Here is a 22,515-nt window from a genome sequence, read left to right as displayed (position 1 = left end):
CAAGCATACTGCTGAAGTGCTGGGGAGTCAAAGGCTGTGATGTGCCTTACAGAGAAAACACATATTTTTGCAGATTCATTCAGACATGAGTTATAGTTGCTGTTGGCCATGAATTTAATGTTAATGAATCAACAATATGTTTTAAATAAGGGGTCTCTAAACAGAAACACAAATAAAACAAGGTTATATACTGATCAGTTGATGAAAATCTTGTGACCAGAGGCTCATAGGAACCTAATCTTGTGTTTCCCCTGGGAATAGTGGTTCAGTATTCATGAATTTAATGTTCATAGCAACTTTACAGAACGTAACTACCAGGAATAATGAGAATCTGTATAAATAACTTAAAAGGCTGTATTTTTCTTCTTTCCTTCTTTTTCTTCCTTCATCCTTCTGCTCCCTTCCTTTAATAAGGAATGTCTCAGAAGCAGTGGGGGTGGGGTGGGGTAGGGTGGAATAGAATGCTCTAAAAAGTTTTATAAGTGAGCAGAGAGGTGCAGATACAGGGAGGAAAGATAAACCTACATTAAGAAACTGACACCTCAACAAGACATTGAAAAATAAACTTCATAGGGCCAGAGGCAGCTGGATAACATAGCTTTATTCCACTCCCTCTCTATCCCTCACCCTTTGTGTCAAGCTATAGCACTTCAAGCTGCAAAGTGGTTGTAAAAAACTACCAATGTATCACACTATTCCAAGGAGTTGGTTAGGGTTGGAGGGGAAGTACAAAAAAGTTATACAAAAGGCCCCTGCCAAAGGAAATTTATAGCCCATTTGCAACTTCTTGGGTTTATACATTTAGTAGAGCTCCCCCCTTCAGTTATTATCATTACTTTGCTAAGTACTAAGTTACTGAGTAGACTATATACTAAAGTACTTGCTATATAACAGTTTCAGTCTTAAGCACTATATCTATGCTGAGAAGTACCACTGTTCTACATAATATCCACGTTACTAAATGCTTCCTTCAGAAAGATGTTTCTAAATGCCCCTCCCACATCTCACACAATATCCTCTCTAAAAATCCCTTTCAAAAAGATACAAAAAATGAGTGGAGATAACTGAATTCACATTATTTCATGTGTGTGAAATTCAAAAATGCTACACTAGAAAGGTCTTTCTCAGGTACTTCTTTCTAGAGAACAGGGTATTAGCGCAAGAGAGAATACATGACTTGCTCGAGGACATAAAACTAGTAACAGCAAAGTGAAGACTGGAATCCAGGAGAATTATTGGCATTAAGTTTAAAAATTTAGTGCTGATTACTATAAATGCAAACTGAATTGTATTTCTCCCAAGCCATAAAGCATATTCTAATTTAGACTTATAGAGAACAATATTTCCTAATTCTTTTACCAACTCTTAAAATGACCCCTCTGGGGCACCTGGGTGGCTCAGTTGGTTAAGCGACTGCCTTCGGCTCAGGTCATGATCCTGGAGTCCCGGGATCAAGTCCCGCATCGGGCTCCCTGCTCAGCAGGGAGTCTGCTTCTCCCTCTGACCTTCCCCCCTCTCGTGTGCTCTCTCTCTCTCATTCTCTCTCTCAAATAAATAAATAAAATCTTAAAAAAAAAAAATGACCCCTGTGATTTTCATGGACTGTTCAAAAGCCTAATCTAGTTTCAACTTTTCATAACTAATTAAACAAATTCTGGTAAACAATTCTAAGTGTTACATAGCAGTTTACTTATCTGCATTGCTTCAAATGACAGTTTATTTGCAACATTTAGCTTAAACTTCATTTTTTTTTTTTTAAATGGGTTCCACCCACCCAATGCAGGGCTTGAACTCATGACCCTGAGATCAAGACCTGAGCTGAGATCAAGAGTCGGATGCTTAACCAACTGAGCCACCCAGGTGCCCCTTAAATTTCAATTTTAATGTTATAGATACTGTTATTAATGATACTAAAGTAAGGTTAAAATTAATATAATGGTAATAATAAAATTATATTACTAAACGTAAATTTAAATTAAAAATTGTTGACATTATGTGTTTGAAAATATTTCTTTCAGAAATTCAATACTAAATTTATCAAATTACTTTCCTTCATTACTGAGGAGTTATTAGAGAACAGAAAGGTACTAAGTGCCTTAAAGAAACTGAAATAGAAACAGAGGCACTAAAATTAGGCAAAAAGGAACAAAAAGAGGATACAGGAAAAAAGGAAAACTTGGCTTATTCTTAAATGTTGGCTAGATTTGGCACTGCTTAAGATTTGCATTCAAATTTAAACTCAATCAGAACTTTGTCACTGTGATAGTTTTAAACAATGATTTTCTTTTTAATTTCATCTACTATCAATTTTCAAAAATCAAATACATTATATTAACATTTTCCCCAAGAGGATGCAACAAAACAATCCCTTTTAATATGACAAATACCTAGATTTTCTCTGAAATACAAGGGCTCATATAATTTGATTCCAGGGATATAGTAGTGACCAGAACATTCCTATTGTGCCATAAAATAAGGAAGTACTCAAGAAATGAAAACATGTTAAAAGAACATGGGATCCAGGCTGAGAGGATTCCACTGGATAAATCTGAGACAATTCTAAGCATTAAAAAGAGTCATGATAATAATGGATTATAACACACTGAATAAAAAAAAATCTATGAGTCTACATTGATAAAAAAATTTTTTAATGGGGGAGGAGAAAACACTTTTTATTTTTACAGAAAACTGCCAACTAATAAATGTAGAAGGAATAGAAATATCCTAGTCACCATAGTAACGGTTGATTCAGATAAGAATCAATGAATGCCAATTGTACTGGCCAAAAGATTATTAGGGAACAGGGTATTCCCGCAGTTTCAAAGCATGATATCAGAGATTACTAATTAATTACAAAAGGCAAAGGACATCTTTACAACAAAAAAATCTGGCAGATACCACTTTAATCATATCATATTTCAACATCACCAATAATGGGATAATCAGACATCTATCTTGTGCCACCTGATTTGATGCACTGGGAAAGACACAGTATCACCTACGTAGTATTCCCACCAAAAATATATGACCTACTCTATTCATGAGGAAACAGTCAAATGAATCCAAATTGAGGACTATTCTACAAAAAAACTGGCCTGGATTATTAAGAAAAGTCAATATCAGAAAAGACCAAAAAGAAAGAAAAAAGATTAAGGATCTGTTCTAGATTACAGGAAGCTAAATTGATATGACAATTAAATGATTCTTGATTGGAGCCTACATTGAAAAACCTTCAAAGCTAAAAGGGGCATTATTGGGACAACTGGAAAATTGAGAATATGAATAGTATATTAGATAAAAGTATTGTATTGATGCTAAATTTCCTGAGATAATTGTATTGTGACTACATAGGAGAATTCTTGTTTTTAGGAGACAACTGTTGAAGCATTAATGGGTAAAGTGCTATGATATTTGCAACTAATTCTCACATGACTTAGGAAATTGTGTGTGTGTGTGTGTGTGTGTGTGTGTGTGTAAACAGAGAAAGAAAGCAAAACTTCAATATGTTAATAATTGGTGAATTTAGGCAAAGTGCATAAATAATCCCGGTACTATTCCAATTTTTTTATGGATTTGAGAGTTTTCAAAATAAAAGAAAGAAAAAAGAGAAAATCAGTATCATTTAATCAGAAATAACATGAATTCAAACTATAATCTTCAGTGTTGATAGCACATGATAAAGGCTCAATAAACATTTGAATGAATGAATATTCTGGAATTATTTAAGCATTTTTTTTTTTAACTTAGGAATAACCGTTAAAGAAGAAATTATTACTGAGAAAGCATCTGGAATTAAATGACCAGTCTGGCAGCTGGTACTGTGCTATTTTTTTTTCCTTACTGATTTTTGCTGCCATGCCATACCCATCATTATAACTAGATTCAAAAAAGTACTGCCATCCAAAGATATAGCAAATAATACATACTCTCTATGTACATGTAAAAGTTCTGTACTTTTACTTACAAGGTATTGCCATCAAAAGAAAAAAATGTTATCTGAAAGAAGGTGAAAGAATATTTAATATTATTTAGCTAAATAACATTGCTTTTTTATAAAAAAATGATAGTTAAAATATATCTTGTATTCTGCACCTTATGGAAATGAAATATTTGAATTAAAAAAATTAGTAATTATCACCTGAAATTAAAGCTTAACACTTTTTAATAAAGAAGGATTAGAAATAAACCACCTTTGGGATATTTTATTGATTCAGAAGGAAAGTTACAGCTGGGGGCTAAACAGAAAAAGAAAGCAGACTCCTTCATCTGAACACTATACCCAAGAAAATATGAGGAAGAAAACAATGGGGGGGGGGGAGCTAAATTGCTACATTTAAGTAAAAATGTCCATTGTGGCCTTTTCTTTCCTATACCATTTCTTAGTGCCTATACAAGTAAGCATTGGAACTGAATAATTATTTCAAACAGACTACACATTTATAGTTTCTTATAAACAAAAACTTTTTAATTGTACTGAATTCTACATATAATTATTCCTTGATATAAAAATCTGATATGCAGAATTCTACCATATAAAATTTATATACCAAGGAATTAATCAATTCTGGTACATATTACCCCAAAATTCTATAGCACTAAAGAGGATGATTCCTTCCTTGCTTTTATCAAGGAGTTCTTCTCAAGGTATCAATACTATATAAATTAGTTATAGTTTTTTGTTACCCTGGGGAATCAATGTTAGAGAAATAGTAACAATAGTTGTAACATCAGGTGAGAGAAAGAAGTGATGAAGGGGCTGGATTTTTGTTGTTGTTCACTTTGTTAATTAGCATACTGCCTAAGTACATTACATTGTTACATTACAGCCTAGCTTGGGGAAAATGCTGTTACCAAGTGTTCCCTATAGCTTCCTACCCTATAAGCCTGTTCACCCAAATATCCCTAATATAGCTATTATTCCATCTGTTAACAATTGCTGAATCCTATTGTTCCCTCAATTACTACTGAATAGCATATTGGAAGTTATGGAGAAAGCTGGAACCTACACATGGAAATTTTCTTTATAGTCTGTTTTTTTAGGAATATATAGTAATAAGAGTTTGGGTAAGGAATGGAAAGTTCTAGTGAATGGAATTTTGTTAATTGAAAGTATTTTTAACAGCTTTTGCTGCTCCTCTCTCCCCTAATATTAAACTTTGTTGCCTTGGGTTGCAGTGAAAGAGCCCTCATACAAATCAGTGATCAGTATCCCTGTATGCTTATGTATTTATTACAAGTAAAAACCTAGGATAAGTGTCCACTAAAATACTCTCTTTTCTTGCTACCTGCTTCTTGAATAAACATGTTAAACTTATGGATAACTGAATAATTACTTGGGTTCTGATTAATGTAGTATGTGATTCATGTACATACCTTCTCATATGTTCTTATATACTCTTGTAGTCAGTTTTATTTTTTTAAATGTGGTGATTATAATCAACTTTTATTATACCTCATGTAAAAGAACTGTGTCTGAGAGGATGATGAAGCCCATCCCCTACTTCTCACGATTTCTATCTCGTTTACCCTTCAAACAGAGGACACTAGCAGCCGAAGTTTTTGTACATATTTACAAGAAAGTGAAGTGGGTTGTAGGAAAGGTATATCCAAATACTATGGCTCCTGATAGCATTCTGGTTTCAAATGTGCTTTTTCCTTCATTGACCAGAACACAGCTGAAAAAACATGAAACTGCTTCTATAATGATAAATTTAGCAATTTAATTAGTTAGGGATTAGGAAATCTGATGATCAGAGGTATACTTTCATTTAGAATGGTGCTTTAATATACTATATTGTACTGAAAGATAAGGCAGAGCTCTACTAAAATAAACACTCATTGAAATGAGTACATAATACTCATTTCAATTAATTAGAGGATGAATTATAAAGTTCACTCAGTACTCCCAAATAATAATCCTTTTTTTTAAAAAAGGTAATTATCAATAACTCCTGGGTAATTGATCATATGAAAGTTAACAAGTGATTCCAAAGACTTTTAGTAGAATCCAGGCCTGATTTTAGACAACAAGTGAAAAGGGTTCTAAAAAAAACCTTTCACTGGTATCTTTATGAATAATTACTTCTTTTAGGATTTTTTTTTTTTTTTTTTTTTAAGATTTTTATTTATTTATTTGAGAGAGAGAGAATGAGAGACAGAGAGTATGAGAGGGAGGAGGGTCAGAGGGAGAAGCAGACTCCCTGCCAAGCAGGGAGCCCGATGCGGGACTCGATCCTGGGACTCCAGGATCATGACCTGAGCCGAAGGCAGTCGCTTAACCAACTGAGCCACCCAGGCGCCCAATAATTACTTCTTTTAATTCCTACAAGTAGCATCACTTGGATTTTTTAGAAGTCTTATTTATGACATTTAAAAGCTACTAAATTATAACACAAGTTATTTTGCCAAGAATAAATCAGGTAATAGCAGCACTCACCCACCTTCACTAACGAGCTCACTATTGTCTGACTGCTTACAAGAGATGATCTTCTCCACTAGTTGGTTGTAGCTGCAGTTACCAACAGCTTTTACAATGTCATCAATCTAGAAAACAAACGACTGTCTCACTAATCATGATAAGATTAAAAACAATAACAAAGAAACCCATTTCACTCTTTAGGGTTTTATTCTAATATTAAATGTAAAAATATGACTTCTGAAAAAGAAAATCAACACCCAACAGTTCCTAATTTTGTTTACAGCTCACTATAACACATTATGAAAAATATTGCTTAGCTGTATTTCAATTATGCAAAAAATAATGAAATGGGATTATTACATGCAACTTTATTTCTTAAGGTTGTAAAGATGCTAGTGATTAAAATAAAAAGTAAACTATTTCAGGAGGAAAAATAAGAACATTTCAGTTTTTTTTCTAAAAAACAAATATTTTGCATTTAAAGCAAGGCAAATCTAAAGATAATTTATGGGATTAACAAAGTTCTCCCATTTTATTTATTATTTAGTTCTCAGCAAAGTATAGTGGAGATGCAAGTAGACGTAACTATGTCATTTTCCTGAAAAAAAGTTAATATATATTAATCAGGGGTAGTATTTGCCTCACGAGTCTTATTTAATCTTTGTCTTTGGCAGTAGAGTAGAAAAGTAAATGCAAAGTTTTAAGCTGAAGGAAAATGAAACTGGGCATCTCTACTCTCCTTCCATTAGACTTTGCTTTGACTACTGAAGAAAAAATAGGTTTCTGGTGTCTAAACAACTTGTTTTGATTGCCATCCCAACTGTAAAATATATTTACTTATAAACTATTTACATGTACTACTGTATTGACATATACATAATTAAACAAATATAAATTAATACATAGATATAACATAAGAGGGCCAATGTTTTCTTTCCACATCCAAATGATCTTCTTGAATACTTACACTTTGAATACCACAAGTCTTCACATATATCTGTTCAAATAATACTCTGGACAATGGTTCTCAAACTAGGGAGCTTGTTAAAAAGATCTAAAAGAATTCCAGGCTCAAATTGCTTCTCAGCTGTCTAAATTTTCATTCCACTGCTGCATTGCAAAGTTTAAGAAAAACTGCTCTAGGCTATAATTTCTTTGTTCCTGCAAAATTCTAGGATGGGAAAAACCTCTGAACCATTGTGGGACCGACTGTTGAGAAGAGCAGTTAATTGAAAAAAGTCAAAGCAGGGAGTTGTGAAAAAATGTTATATACCCATCTTGAACATTTCATGTTAAAATACACAAATGTATTCACTTGTCAATCTTTTGATGTAGAGCCAATAAGGCTTTTTCTTTGAAAGCAGAATCTTACAATTCTATGTAAACAACATAGAAGAGTATGACTTCCAGTTTTGATTTAAAGTGAAAACTTAGACCCTTAAGAAGCAATTTGAGGGCACAGTTCCTTTAGATTTTCATTATTTTTCTTAACACTTTTACTGTTTACAGCAATTTTCCTTAGTGACTTAACTTCATTAACTCTTTCCAAAGGATCTGAATTTTCAATCCTAAGGAATCCACAAAATACAAATAAAAGATAAATATACAAAAATCAACTGTACTTCCATAGACCAGCAATAAACAATATAAAGATTTCAATACAGAGATTTCATAGGCCAAATCTCTACATTAGCATTTCATTCAATTAATTCATTTGGGAGCCTTTTATGCACAGCTATGTACCAGGTGCTGTTAGAGAAACTGCAGACTCAACAGTGAACAAAAGAGATGGTCTATGCTTTCATATAGTTTACATTCTAGAGTAAAGACAAACAACAAACCAAATAAGCAAATATATTATATGCTAGGTAGTTATACGTAGTGATGTACAGCTGTTCTTTGTTCGTTTTCATTGTATTCCACAGTATGGATATACCATAATTTTTTTTCATTCATTTTTTGATGGCTAAGTTGCTTGCAGTTTTGGGCTATGACAAATAATACTGCCATGAATATGCTTATACATTTATCCTATTCTACACATAAAGAGTTTCTCTAGGAAATATGTTTTGTCTAATTGCTAAGTCTTAACGTATGCTTATCCTCAACTTTGCTATAGAACTCCAAACTGCTTTCCAAAACAGAAAGCCAATTTATTTTCTCATCAGTGGGAAATGAGAATTCTCTACATTGCGTATCTTCTCCAACATTTAGTACTGTCAGACTTTTAAATATTAATTGTTCTATGTTCTAATGGGTGTATAATAGTGGTATCTTATTTTGGTTTTTATTTGCATTTCCCTGATGACTAGTTCTTATGTTTACTAGTTGTTTGGATAACCATTTTTATAAAGTGCTTGTTCAAGTCATTTGCTCCTTTTTTTTAAAACTGGGTTGCCTATCTTAAAAAAAAAAAATATATATATATGTATTTGTAGGAGCTCTTTATTCATTATATAAGTTGTAATCCTCTCAGGGGCTTGCTTTTACATTTTCTTCGGCATTTCTTTAAATAAATACAAGTTCTCAATTTTAATGTAGTCATGTTTACCAAAGTTCTTCACAGTTAATGTATTTGTTTAGAAATCCTTTCCTATCATTAAGCTCAGAAACATACTCTCAAACTTTGGCAGTTTTAGCTTTTACAGTTAAATATCAATGCATATGGAACAAATTTTATGCTGTGAGTTGGAGGAAATAATTTCATTCTTTTCCAATTGACTATCTAATTAGAAATCCAAATTGGCTATCTAACTGGCTATCTAATTAAATATGTAATGGCTACCTAATTGCCTTAGCACCTTTTATTATAAGGACTGCCTTTCCCGTTGCTCTACAGTGCCTTCTGTCTATATATGCATGGTCTTTTTGGCTTCTCTATTCTGTCATTGGTCCAAATCTTAATTACAATATTTAAAGTATTTCCTATCTGGAAGAGCAAGTCCTCCCTGCTTGTTCTGCTTCAAGTATATCATGGCTTCTATTCCCAGCCCTTTGCATTTCCACATAAATTATAGAATCCACTTGTCTCATTCCAAAACTACTCCCCATAAATCTGTTGGGATTTTGTTTGGGGTCATACTGAAACTATAATTTACTTTAGAGAGAATGGACATTTGTATAAATTGTCTTAAAATCTAAAATCTAAGAATAGAGACCTACATTTACATAGGTCTCTAATTTCTCTCAAATTTAAAATTGTGCACACAGAGATCTTGCACATCTTTTTGTCAGCTTTATTCTTAGGAACTTACGCTATGTAAATGACATATTTTTAAAATTTCATTTTCTGTCACTTTATTTATTTATTTAAAAGACTTTATTTTTAAGTAATCTCTATACCCAGTGTGGGGCTCAAACTCGCAACCCCGAGATCAAGAGTCGCATACTCTACCGACTGAGCCAGCCAGGCGCCCCTTCTGTTTGTCATTTTAAAATTCTTTTTGAAGGGGGCGCCTGGGTGGCCCAGTCGTTAAGCATCTGCCTTCAGTTTGGGTCATGATCCCGGCTCAGGTCATGATCCCGGGGTCTTGGGATCGAGCCCCACATAGGGCTCGCTGCTCAGAGGGAAGCCTGCTTCTCCCTCTCCCACTTCCCCTGCTTGTGTTCCCTCTCTCGCTGTCTCTGTCAAAAAAAAAAAAAAAATCTTTTTGAAGAATATTTGAAGAATTTTGAAGATTTTAGCTTTGTTAATCTTACTTTGATTTTTAATACTTTCTGATCTTTTTTTTAAAACACTTTCTGCTCTTAAAATGCATATATAGTTTATTAGCTTTCAATCTTTTCTTATTCATTACTATATGAATTTAGGGCTTTAAAAATCCCTCTAAAAGCTGTTTTAGCTAATCTCACAAGTTTTGATATGGATTTAGTTATTGTGCAGGTTAAAATATACTCTGACTTTCATTATCCAAATTTTTGGCCCAAGCTATTTCTATTGTTTTTCTACTGATTTCTAGCTTAACTGCACTGTGATCAGAGTATATTCTATACTCTATGTGATTTAAATCCTTAGAAATTTGCTGAAACTTGCTGTATAGCCCTGTCGTAGGTCAGTTTTTATAAATTTCATGAATGTATAGTCAGGTTCAAGAAAAAAAACAGGAGAAAATGTCATGGACAGGAGACTAGGAAGATATGATGATTAAATGCAATGTATTATTCTAGATTAGATCATGGAACAACAACAACAAAAATAAGTAGAAAAATTGGTGAAGTGTGTGAGAACTGAAATCATAAAAATACTAGAGGGGAATACAGGCAATAACTTCTTTGATATCAGCTGCAGCAACTTCTTTCTAGATATGTCTCTGAGGCAAGGGAAACAAAAGCAAAAACAAACTACTGGAACTACATCAAAATAAAAGGCTTCTTTTTTTTTTTTTTTTAAAGATTTTATTTATTTATTTGACAGAGAGAGAAACAGCGAGAGCAGGAACACAAGCAGGGGGAATGGGAGAGGGAGAAGCAGGCTTCTTGCCAAGCAGGGAGCCCACTGTGGGACTCGATCCCAGGACCCTGGGATCATGACCTGAGCTGAAGGCAGACGCTTAATGACTGAGCCACCCAGGCGCCCAAAATAAAAGGCTTCTGCAGAGCAAAGGAAACAACCAACAAAACTAAAAAGCAACCTATGGAATGGGAGAAGATATTTGCAAATGACAAATCCAATACAGGGTTAGTATCCAAAATATAAAGAACTTATAAAACTTATAAACACCCAACAGAACCAAATAATCCAATTAAAAAATGGGCAGAAGACATGAACAGACATTTTTCCAAAGAAGACATATAGCTAACAGACACATGAAAAGATACTCAACATCACTCATTATCAGGGAAATACACATCAAAAGTACAATGAGATATCACCTCACACCTGTCAGAATGGCTAAAATCAACACAAAAAATAATAGGTGTTGGTGAGGATGTAGAGAAAGGGGAATCTTCTTGCACTGTTGATGGGAATGCAAACTGGTGCAGCTGCTCTGGAAAACAGTATGGAGGTTCCTGAAAAAGTTAAAAATATAACTATCCTACAACCCAGCAATTGCACTACTAGGTATTTACCCAAAGAATACAAAAATACTAATTCAAAGGGATACATGCACCCCAATGTTTATAGCAGCATTATCTACAACAGCCAAATTATGGAAAGAGCCCAAATGTCTATCGACTGATGAACAGATAAAGAAGATGTGGTGTATATATACAATGGAATCTTACTCAGCCATAAAAAAAGAATGAAATCTTGACATTTGCAACAATGCAGATGGAGCTGGAGTGTATTATGCTAAATGAAATAAGCCAGCCAGAGAAAGACAAATACCATATGATTTCACTCATATGTGGAATTTAAAAAACAAAACAAACAAGCAAAGGAAAAAAAAAGAGAGAGAGACAAACCAAGAAACAGACTCTTAACTGTAAAGAACAAACTGATGGTTACCAGAGAAAGGTGGGTAGGGGGTGAGATAGGTGACGGGATTAAGGAGTGCACATGTCGTGATGAGCACCAGGTAATGCATGGAAGTGTTGAATCAATATATTATATACCTGTTAACTGGAATTTAAGTAAAAACTTAAAAAAAAATAAATTGGTGAAGTGTGAATGAAGACTCTAATATAGCTAATAGTAATGCACCAATATTAAATTTTGATATGTGTACCAAGGTCATGTAAGATTAAGAGAAATGGGGTGAAAAGTATGCAGGAATTCTCTGTAATATCTTTGTAAATTTCCTGTAAATCTGAAATTATTCAAAAATAAAAATTTATTAATTTTTTTAAAGAATATATATTCATTAGGTTTTATTTTCTGCTTCTGTCAGTTACAGACAAAGATATAACAACTTCCAGTATGGCAATCTATTTCTTTTTATAATTCTGTTAAATTTTGCTTTATGTACTTTGAGATTATATGATTAGATGCATACAAATTTTATTTTTTTAAAGATTTTATTTATTTATTTGACAGAGAGAGACACAGCGAGAGAGGGAACACAAGCAGGGGAGCTGGAGAGGGAGAAGCAGGCTTCCCGCTGAGCAGGGAGCCCGATGTGGGTCTCGATCCCAGGACCTTGGGATCATGACCTGAGCTAAAGGTAGACGCTTAATGACTGAGCCGCCCAGGCGCCCACAAATTTTATTTTTTATTGTCCAAAACTGACCTTTATTCTTTGTGACAGTTCCCATGGGTCCAAAGAATGAGCAATCAATCAGGTATTTACTTTCTAGGTGTCTCTGGGCACATACAAATCTAAAATAATTATATCTACTTGGCAAATTAAACATTAAGCAATTGTATGGCATCTTTTTTTCCCTCTCTTTACTTGCTACCTTTGTTTTTTATATCTCTTGTGAACAACAAATATATATTATTTTAATCCAACCTCAGAACCACTTTTAACTAGAGCATTTAGTCCTATTTACACTTACTCTAATTATTTACATACTTGAACTTATTAAATCTATTCTCTTTGTCCCATCAGTTCAACATTCCTTTACCTCTTCTTTCTTCCTTCTCTTTAGATTAATTTTTCTCTTTTCTACTAATCTAGAAGTTACCCACTATGTCTTCTATTCTTTTCATAGTTACTCTAAAAGAGCACTATCCAATAGCACATTCTGTAATAATGGAAATATTCCAAATCTGTATTGCTCAATAAGATATCCACTGGCCACATGCAATTGAAATATACCTAGTGCAACTCAGAAACTAAATTTTTAATTAAATTTAAATAGCTACACTTGGCTACCACATTGGACAAAGAAGTTACAGAAACTATAACATCTACCCCTACACAAAGTCAGAAGTTAATATTCTCTTCTTGAACAATTAATTCTAGGCCCTTAGAATATTTTACCTTCCTCCCAGCTTAGGTTATTATTTTTGTATTTGCTAATGTTCTTTTTTAAAATCCCAAAAGATAGCATTATTATTTGATACAGTCCACATTTATATTTATCCACATACTTATCATGTTATTTTCTCTTCGTTCACTTTTCCCTCCATCTGAGATCATTTTCCTTATTTCTAAAATCCTTGTTTAGAATTTCCATTAATGTTGGTCTATTGCCAGGAAGCTTTTTTTTTCTTTTGAGATTTAAAAAAATGTTTAAGTAATCTCTACACCCAATGTGGGACTTGAACTTACAACCCTGAGATCAAAAGTCACATGCTCTATTGACCGAGCCAGCCAGGCACCCCAAGGAAGCTATCTTAATTTAATTAATCTACAAAATGATTTTGTTCCATTCTTGAAAGATAATTTTTCTGGGAACAGGATTATAGGTTAGCATTTGTCTTCTTTCAGCACACTCAATATATCATTTCCACTGTTATCTGGCTTCCATTGTTGCTTTTAAAGAGTTATTATCAATTAATAATGGAGAAATATCCTCTCAGTGGCTGAATTCTGGTGCTCACCATCAAGAGAAAAGCTGAAATTTATTTGCAAGACAATCATTTGCAGAATACATCATCAGAATACAAAGAACTAACCAGTTCTGAGAGGTAGTTCACATACATCTATAGATTACAAACTTTTGCATCGCTCCTTTTCTTTTCTCAGCAGCAGAATCATTTTGTCACAAATAAGTAAGTAAAATAGATATAAAGCACAGCCCGAACCCCTTCCAAGAGTTTGAAAATCACTGTGTATACCAGAAAAGTCTGATGAACAATTTCAGTTCTACACCTGAGTATATGTTTTTCTTTAAGCATATGAATTCAACTGTTTACCAGACAATATATAGTTCTATACAGACAGTCAGAGAGATGATCTGAGTAAAATTTTTAAGAACTCAGGCTTAAGTTCCTCAGGCTGTCAGCTCATTCTCCTCAAGAATCTAGGCAATCTGGCATTGTCATCTGCCAGGATGCAACATGGCTCACCTTGGATATGTAAAATGCTAGACATGGCTACACTTTTCAGTGATATTCTCAGAGACAGAATGCCAATAAAGATACAGATGCCCTGTTTACAGTAAGCCATGCTTTCCTTGCCCAGACTGCCAGTTGCTTTTACCAACAGACAAGGATGGAGAAACCACTGCTATTATGATCTCTCCGTCCTTGTAGTTAACGCATGGAGACATGTATACATGCTTCATGCCATCAATCAATATTTACTAAGAACCTACTATGTGCCAACCACTGTTCTAAACAATGAGATATAAGAGCTCAGCCCTCATAAAACATTCTAGAGGGAGATGAGAGCCAATCAAGTAAATAAATAATAATTCCAGATAACGGTAAGTGGTAAAGAAAATCAAATAGGATTGTGGGAGAGGAAATGACTGAGGAAAAGGAGGGTGACTAATTTCAACAAGTTGTCAGAAAGGGTCTCTCTAACAAGGTGATATTTGACCTGAGATCTGAATAATGAGGTACCAGAAACATGAAGATCTGGGAGAACAACATGTAGGGTAGTAAAACAATGTTCCACAGTAGGCAATCAGCCAGTAGAAAAACCTGAAATAGAAATGAACTTAACATGCCTGAAGAACAGAAGAGCAGTCAGCATTACTAGAGAGTAGTAAAAAAAAAAAAAAAAAGGGGGGGATAATTATATGAGGTGAAGTTGGACAAATACAGAGTCTAGGTCATGCAGCATATCATAACTCTAATAAGGATTTTGTATCTTATTGGAGTTACAGTGGAGGTTTTTAAGGAAAGGAGGGGGGCACAGGCATCAAGGGGAGGGTTATTTTACAAAGATCACTCTGAGTGCCAAGACAACTCAATGGGGGAAAGAATAATCTTTTACAAAGAGTACAACAAATACTACTAGGACAACTGGATATCCACATGCAAAAGAATAAAAATGGATCCCTCGTCAAACTATATACAAAGATTAACTCAAAATTGATCAATCACACTCCTAAATATAAGCACTAAAACTTTATAAAACTCTTAGAAGAAGATACAGGAGTAAATCTTTGTGACTTTGGGTTAGGCAAAGCCTTCTTAGGACACCAAAAGCATAAGCAACAAAAGAAAAAAAAGATAAATTGGACATCATCAAAATTAAAAACTTTTTGGCTTTTCAAGAACACCATCAATAAAGTGAAAAGACTATCCACAGAATGGTAGAAAATATTTACAAATCATTTATCTAGTAAGAGACTTATACCTAGAATATATAAAGAACTCTTGCAACTCTATAACAAAAAGACAAATAGCCCAATTAAAAATGGGGAACGGATCTGCAGACATTTCTCCTAAGAAGATATACAAATGGCCAATAAGCACATGAAAAGATGTTCAACATTATTAGTCAAAAGAAATACAAACAAATCCACAATGAGATGCAATTTTATACCTATTAGTATGACTATAATCCAAATAACAGATAATAACAAGTGTTGGTGAGAATGGGGACTCAACTTCGTAGGTAACTCCTAACTCCTTGAAGTTATAGTTAGAAGTCTTGGACAAACTGAGCAGTCTGGAGTACAGTGCCCTTAACCTCACAATTTGGCTAATTTCAGGTAAAACCACAAAAATATAACAATCAGAGGGGCACATGCGTGGTTCAGTTGGTTAAGTGTCCGACTCTTGATTTCAGCTCAGGTCATGATCTCAGGGTCATGAGATCGAGCCCTGTGTTGGGCTCCATGCTGCGTGTGGAGCATGCTTAAGAGGCTGTCTCTCCCCCTCTGCTACTCATGCTCACTCTCTCTCAAAAAAAAAAAAAAAAATTTTATATATATATAAAACAATCAGAAAGTATAAATCTAGATTAAATTTCCAAATGAATAAAATTTTACTACATTTGTGTTTATATAATTTTAAATTTTCTACTTACCTGTGGATCCACTAACCACCCATGGTACAAAGGAATATCAAGAAGATCAAATACAATGCATTCTGGTGTATACTCAAATACTCGAACACCAGTGAATTTTACGTTTACATCCAAGCCTGTCTGTAGTTTGTGCAAGATTGCCATAGCATCACTCATATTCTGAATATAGAAAGGAGAAAGGTAAAGATGAGAAAAATCAAACGACAATGACAATGACAACAACAGCAAAGATACTTGAATGCAGGCACATTTACTTCTACTTTTCCATTTTATCCAATTTATTTGTCCCTTCAACCAATTTTTATTAAGTGCCTACTATGTACCAGGCACTAATTTGAGTTCTAATGAGATAACAGTGAATAAAACAAGTTCCTGATCTCCTGTAACTAATATTCTATTTTGAGAGACAAATATATATACAATATAATGTCAAGTATTTAAGGAAAATTGAACAGGATAATGACATACAGACTGACAGGGATGAGGGACCTATTTTAGACCAGAAAGACCAAAGACAAAGTTTCTAGTCAAAGAGTATTACCTCTCCCACTTTGGGGCATATATCCAAAAGAACTGAAAATAACATCTTTTTTTTTTTTTTAAGATTTTATTTATTTATTTGAGAGAGTGAGAATGAGAAAGAGAGAGAGAGCATATGAGAGGGAGGAGGGTCAGAGGAGAAGCAGACTCCCTGCTCTGCGGGAAGACTGCTTCTCCCTCTCCCACTCCCCCTGCTTGTGTTCCCTCTCTCGCTGTGTCTCTCTCTGTCAAATAAATAAAATCTTAAAAAAAAAAAAAAAAAGGAAATTCTATTACATGCTACAATATGGATGAAACTTGAGGACATTATGCTGAGTGAAATAAGAAATCACAAAAGGACAAATGCTATGTGATTCCACTTACATGAAATATCTAGGTAGTCAAAATCCTGGAAACATAAAGTAGAACAGTGATTGTCAGGGGATGGACAAAGGGAAAGCTGGGGAGTTGTTCAATGGGTTTAGAGTTTCACAGTTTTACAAGATGAAATGTTCTAGAGATCTGTTTTCAACGTGAATATAGTTAACACTACTGAACTATACACTTAAAAATATTAAGGGATTAAATTTTATATGTTTTTTTAAGATTCTATTTATTTATTTGAGAGAGAGAAGAGAGCATGAGCAGGGGAGGGTCAGAGAGAGAGGGAGAAGCAGACTCCCCACTGAGCAGGGAGCCTGCCTCGGGCAATTGATCCCAGGACTCTGGGATCATGACCTGAGCCGAAGGCAGATGCTTGACTGACGGAGTCACCCAGGCGCCCCTAAATTTTATATTGTTTTTAAATCACAATTTAAAAAGAAAAAGAGGGCGCCTGGGTGGCTCAGTTGTTAAGCGTCTACCTTCAGCTCAGGTCATGGTCCCAGGGTCCTGGGATCGAGCCCCACATTGGGCTCCTTGCTCAGCGGGGAGTCCTATTCTCCCTCTCCCTCTGCCCCTGCTTGTGTCCCCTCTCTCTCTGTGTCTCTCTCTGTCGAATAAATAAATAAAATCTTTAAAAAAATAAAAATAAAAAATAAAAAAAAAGAAATGAGCTATCAAGCTTGAAAAGACACAGGAAATTTAAATGTACATTGCTAAGTGAAAGAAGCGAACCTGAAATGGCTACATATTGTATGAGTCCAGATGATATTCTGGGAAAGGCAAAACAATGGAGGCAGTAGAAAGATCAGTGGCTGCCAGGGATTAGGAAGAGGGAGGGACGTATAGGCAGCGCACAGAGGATTTTTTAGGGCAATAAAACTACTCTGTATGGAACTATAATGGTGGAAATTTGTCATTATACATTTTCAAAACCCACAGAACGTCTAACAAGAGTGAACTTTAATGTGAACTATGGACTCTGGGTGATAATTATGTATTGATGAATGGATATTGATAGTAGGGGAACATTTGTATGTGTGGGATGGGGAGGCAGGGAGGGACAGGAGGTATATGGCAACTCTGTTCTTTCCACTCAGTTTTGCTGTAAACTGCTTTAAAAAGGTGGGGGAGCTCTATAAAAATGGCACTTAAATATCAACCAAAGCAAAATACTGACTCTGTGAAGCTCAGGGAAAAAAAAGCACTCCAAACAAAGTAGACACTAGTACAAAAATTCTGATGCAGAAATGATTTGATACTATGTCCATGGAACAGCAAGGAGTCCTGAATAGCTAGAACAAAATTAAGTAGAAAGTGTAGGAGATGAAGTCAGAGAAAGAAAAAGACAAATACAAAGACTTGTTGCCCAAATTAAGGAGTCATTCTGTCCACCTCTGTTTTCTCTGTAAATATGGTCACATACATCTGTAAGGAATACTATTTTAAAACATGTTTTTCTTAACATTTTTAATACAGTAAGTATGGTCATACTTATAGAGGATTTATTTGATGAAACAAAAAACCCCAATATATAATTTTTTTTTAGATTTTATTTATTTATTTGACACAGAGAGAGAGATAGCGAGAGCAGGAACATAAGCAGCGGGGGAGAGGGAGAAGCAGGCTTCCCGCCGAGCAGGGAGCCCGATGCAGGGCTCGATCCCAGGACCCTGGGATCATGACCTGAGCTGAAGGCAGACACTTAATGACTGAGCCACCAAGGTGCTCCCCAATATATAAAATTTAATACAATTTTTATTTAATCCCTACTGTTAATCAGACACTGTGCTACATATTGAAGATATAAAAAAACAGGAGGGGACTATAGCTTACCAGGGGTCTTATACTAGAAAGGGTGAACATGAAATAAATCCTTTTATATTAAAACTAGGGACTCTCTCTGAAATCTGAAAAAGACAAACTTAGGTCATAAGAACAAAATTCTATTTTACCAAATAACATAAAACTCCATTTGAAGAGACTATACAGACTGAAAATAGAAATTACTCAAATCTTTTAAATTTATCAATGAAGAATTTATAATAGGATAACATTGTTATATAGTCTGGCTTTCATCAGTTTCACCTCTTCCTAATAACTATATTCTCCGAAAACAATATATTTTTTCAATCTTCCCAAAAGTTGAACCCTTGAAAATAATCAGCTTACATTTTTTCCCTCAGTGTTATAAAACTTTTCCTAAGCCATAGCAATGATGAATCTGAAAAAATAGTAATAGTGGGCTATTGTAGGATTATAGTTCTACTGCTACTAGTTTTTCTTCTACATTTGTTAAATTCTTGGTTGCCAGTCACCCAATTTCCTTTAGGGTAGGTATAATTTCTAATAGCTCCTGGGCTCATGCTAACACTTTTATACATCTTCTAAATTTCTTTATAAATTATGTAATATTAAAATATCTATGGGCGCCTGGGTGGCTCAGTCGGTTAAGCGTCTGCCTTCGGCTCAGGTCATGATCCCAGCATCCTGGGATCGAGCCCCGCATCAGGCTTCCTTCTCAGAGGGAAGCCTGCTTCTCCCTCTCCCACTCCTCTGCTTATGTTCCCTCTTTCGCTGTATGTCTCTCTGTCAAATAAATAAATAAAATCTTAAAAATAAAATATCTAAATTGACAGCATTTGATAATCTCCATAAATATTAATAACACTGATTAAAAAAATGAACATTTGTAAACAAAGAACTAAAGGATAAGTATTTTGCCATTTTGTTCCTAAATCCAAATTATGATATTAATAATATCAAATATAAATCCTTGGGATGGTTGCTTATATCCCAAGAAAGAATTACTATTGATTCCTTTAAGTCAGTGGTTAAACTGTTTTTTAGAATTTTTCACAAAGTACTTCTGACATGGTGAAATATTTTTAATTTAAATATAAAATATACTTTAAAAATATATTTGCAGTCATTTAATAACCTGTCATACATACATAGACACACAGTGCTTTCTTGTGTTGTCAGGGTATCTATCATTAAACAAAACTGGAAAAAATACGCTTTTTGTTTATATTACTACTTCTGGCAAAGAAGTTTAATTAAGAAGATTTCAGCTCTACATTGATCTTTCTTAAATTTAAGGCTTAAAACTTTCTGTTCACATAAAATTATACAAAAAGAACACTATTAAATCACACCTGTAGAACATTAAACACCAGCTTAAACTCAGCCTTATCAGTTTGGTACATGTTATCCTCACAACTAATGGTAATGTAATCATAATACCTTATAAACAGTTTTAAGAGTGCATCTTATATGTAGGGTATTTTTTATCTGACATGTATTTCTCTTAAGAAATATAAGTGGTTGTTAGATACTGTTTCAACTTGAAACAAAACTTTACTTCCAATCATTTTCCAAGAGTCTAGATCACCTTAATGGAAGTATTTCCTGAGACTGCAAGATGGACTTGAAAAAACAAACAAAATGCTGATATCATTGGCAAATACTCATCAATCAAGATTTTCTCAAGACTGTGCAACAAAAATAAACAAATGTTGAGGGTGATATGAAACTGCAACTATCATCTATAATTCCTAATTTCAAGTTTTTGTATTAAGCAAAACAGCCTCACTAATTTCAATAAGAGATGATATAAATTTGATAAATAATATAAATTGAATCTTATCACTTTATACTTATATCATTTACCGCTTTTCTATATTAGAGGTTAGCATGAGATTTCATTTGAAAAGACTTCTTAACGCAAAAAATATTTGGAAATTACTGCTTTAAGCTATAAATGCCAATAGAATTTAAATGACAGCATACCAATTTGGCTTTAGCTACACATTTCCTACCTTACAGAGTGAAGCAATGCAATACGTTTGGTTTTTCAATTCTATTAGGACTAGATTATCTGATCATTCAAATTCAAAAAAATTTGCAATACTGAAATGAGTTTTGCTTCCTAAGCCAATTTGATACTGCTAAAAGTATTTAAAAATGTTGCTTTGAAAGTAAATATAAAGGTTCCAATGATGTCTGTTTCTTCCCTGATACTTCCTTTCACTATAAGAACCTGATTCCGTCTTGCCTTTTACTGTCAAATAGAAGAACAATACTGAAGAAAATGAAGGTCCCCTTGTTTCCTTCCAGCTCCAATAGTTTTGAGCTTCTCCTATTTTACAGAATAGAATCTCTAAAAAACATGCAAGAAATGTGGATACATTGAAACTACAAAGGAAAATATTTTGTCCTAATGACACACAACAGACATCATTTACTCAACTTCCTCTCAAATATAATTATAAAATATAAATAAAACAAGGAAAGATGAATCAATGACAAATTCACTTGAAAGTCAATTTTTCAAGAAAAATACCAGGTTATCATTCTACATAGATCTGTAGATCTGTGTTTCATTCCATATAGCATATATGTTCATATAAAGCAGAGATGGAAAAGTATGCCCTATGGGCCAAAACTTGCTGAAGCTAAGAATGGTTTTTACATTTTTAAAGGGTTGTAAAATAAGAAAACAAATATGCCTACGAGCCACTGACAGAGACCAATGAATACATCCATTAAGTTAAAAATTACACATTTTAATATAACAAAAATTGTGTCTATTACCTGCTCATAGTTTAAACGTTGAATTTCTGAAATTTCTTTAGGCTTTGCATCAAGCATGTAATCTCCTGTAAAAAGAAATTGTGAAATTGTCTTTTTAAAATACTACTTTTTCATTACAAAGGTAATGATTTTAATTATAAATTGTAGAAATAAGTGACACAAAACTGACCCCCAGTTCTACTCAGAGAAAGATCAGTGTTAACTAATTGCTATAATCTCAAATATTTTTTCAATGTACATACTATAATGCTTTTGAACGTACTTCTTCTACTTTCCAATATATTTGAGCATTTTTCCATGTCACTACAATAAAGCTCTAAAAGGCTGTACCAAGTCTCATTGCTATCAACAATATAAACTGCTACCTCATTACTTTCTCAAGAATGGGTGTTACTGGGTCACCTGCGTGGCTCAGTAGGTTAAGCAACTGCCTTCGGCTCAGGTCATGATCCCAGGGTCCTGGAATTGAGCCCTGTAGGCTCCCTGCCCTGCGGGGAGCCTGCTTCTCCCTCTCCCTCTGCCTGACACTCCCCCTACTTGTGCTTTCTCTCTCTCTCTGTCAAATAAATAATAAAAAATCTAAAAAAACCCAAAAAACCAACAGCTGTTATCAGTGTTTTAAATGTTTGCCATTATAAGAAGTACACAAAATATTTTTTGCCCTTGAGAAATCGGTATATATGTATTTTTGTTATCACCCTTCCCCCCCATCTTTTTAATATATGTATGACTTTTAGTATATGTGGCACCTTTTTAATGTAGTAACACCATTTTAATATACGCAGTAAC

General features: G+C 34.1%; 1 protein-coding gene across 1 annotated transcript in view; it reads right to left on the bottom strand.

Annotated features, from left to right (window-relative positions):
- The window catches only part of MINDY2 (MINDY lysine 48 deubiquitinase 2), a 68,624-nt gene that overhangs the window by 21,038 nt on the left and 25,071 nt on the right, over nt 1-22,515 (bottom strand). The window contains exons 3-5 of the mRNA XM_021693935.2: nt 21,727-21,791; nt 16,231-16,389; nt 6,441-6,543 (exon numbers count right to left, since the gene is read on the bottom strand). Coding sequence (XP_021549610.1) covers nt 6,441-6,543; nt 16,231-16,389; nt 21,727-21,791 — 327 coding nt within the window. The remainder of the gene's footprint in view (nt 1-6,440; nt 6,544-16,230; nt 16,390-21,726; nt 21,792-22,515) is intronic.

Source organism: Neomonachus schauinslandi, chromosome 9, assembly GCF_002201575.2.
Source record: "Neomonachus schauinslandi chromosome 9, ASM220157v2, whole genome shotgun sequence".
NCBI classification, from domain to species: domain Eukaryota; kingdom Metazoa; phylum Chordata; class Mammalia; order Carnivora; family Phocidae; genus Neomonachus; species Neomonachus schauinslandi.
Note: the sequence above shows the minus strand (reverse complement) of the source record. Positions and strands in the feature narration are given on the sequence as shown.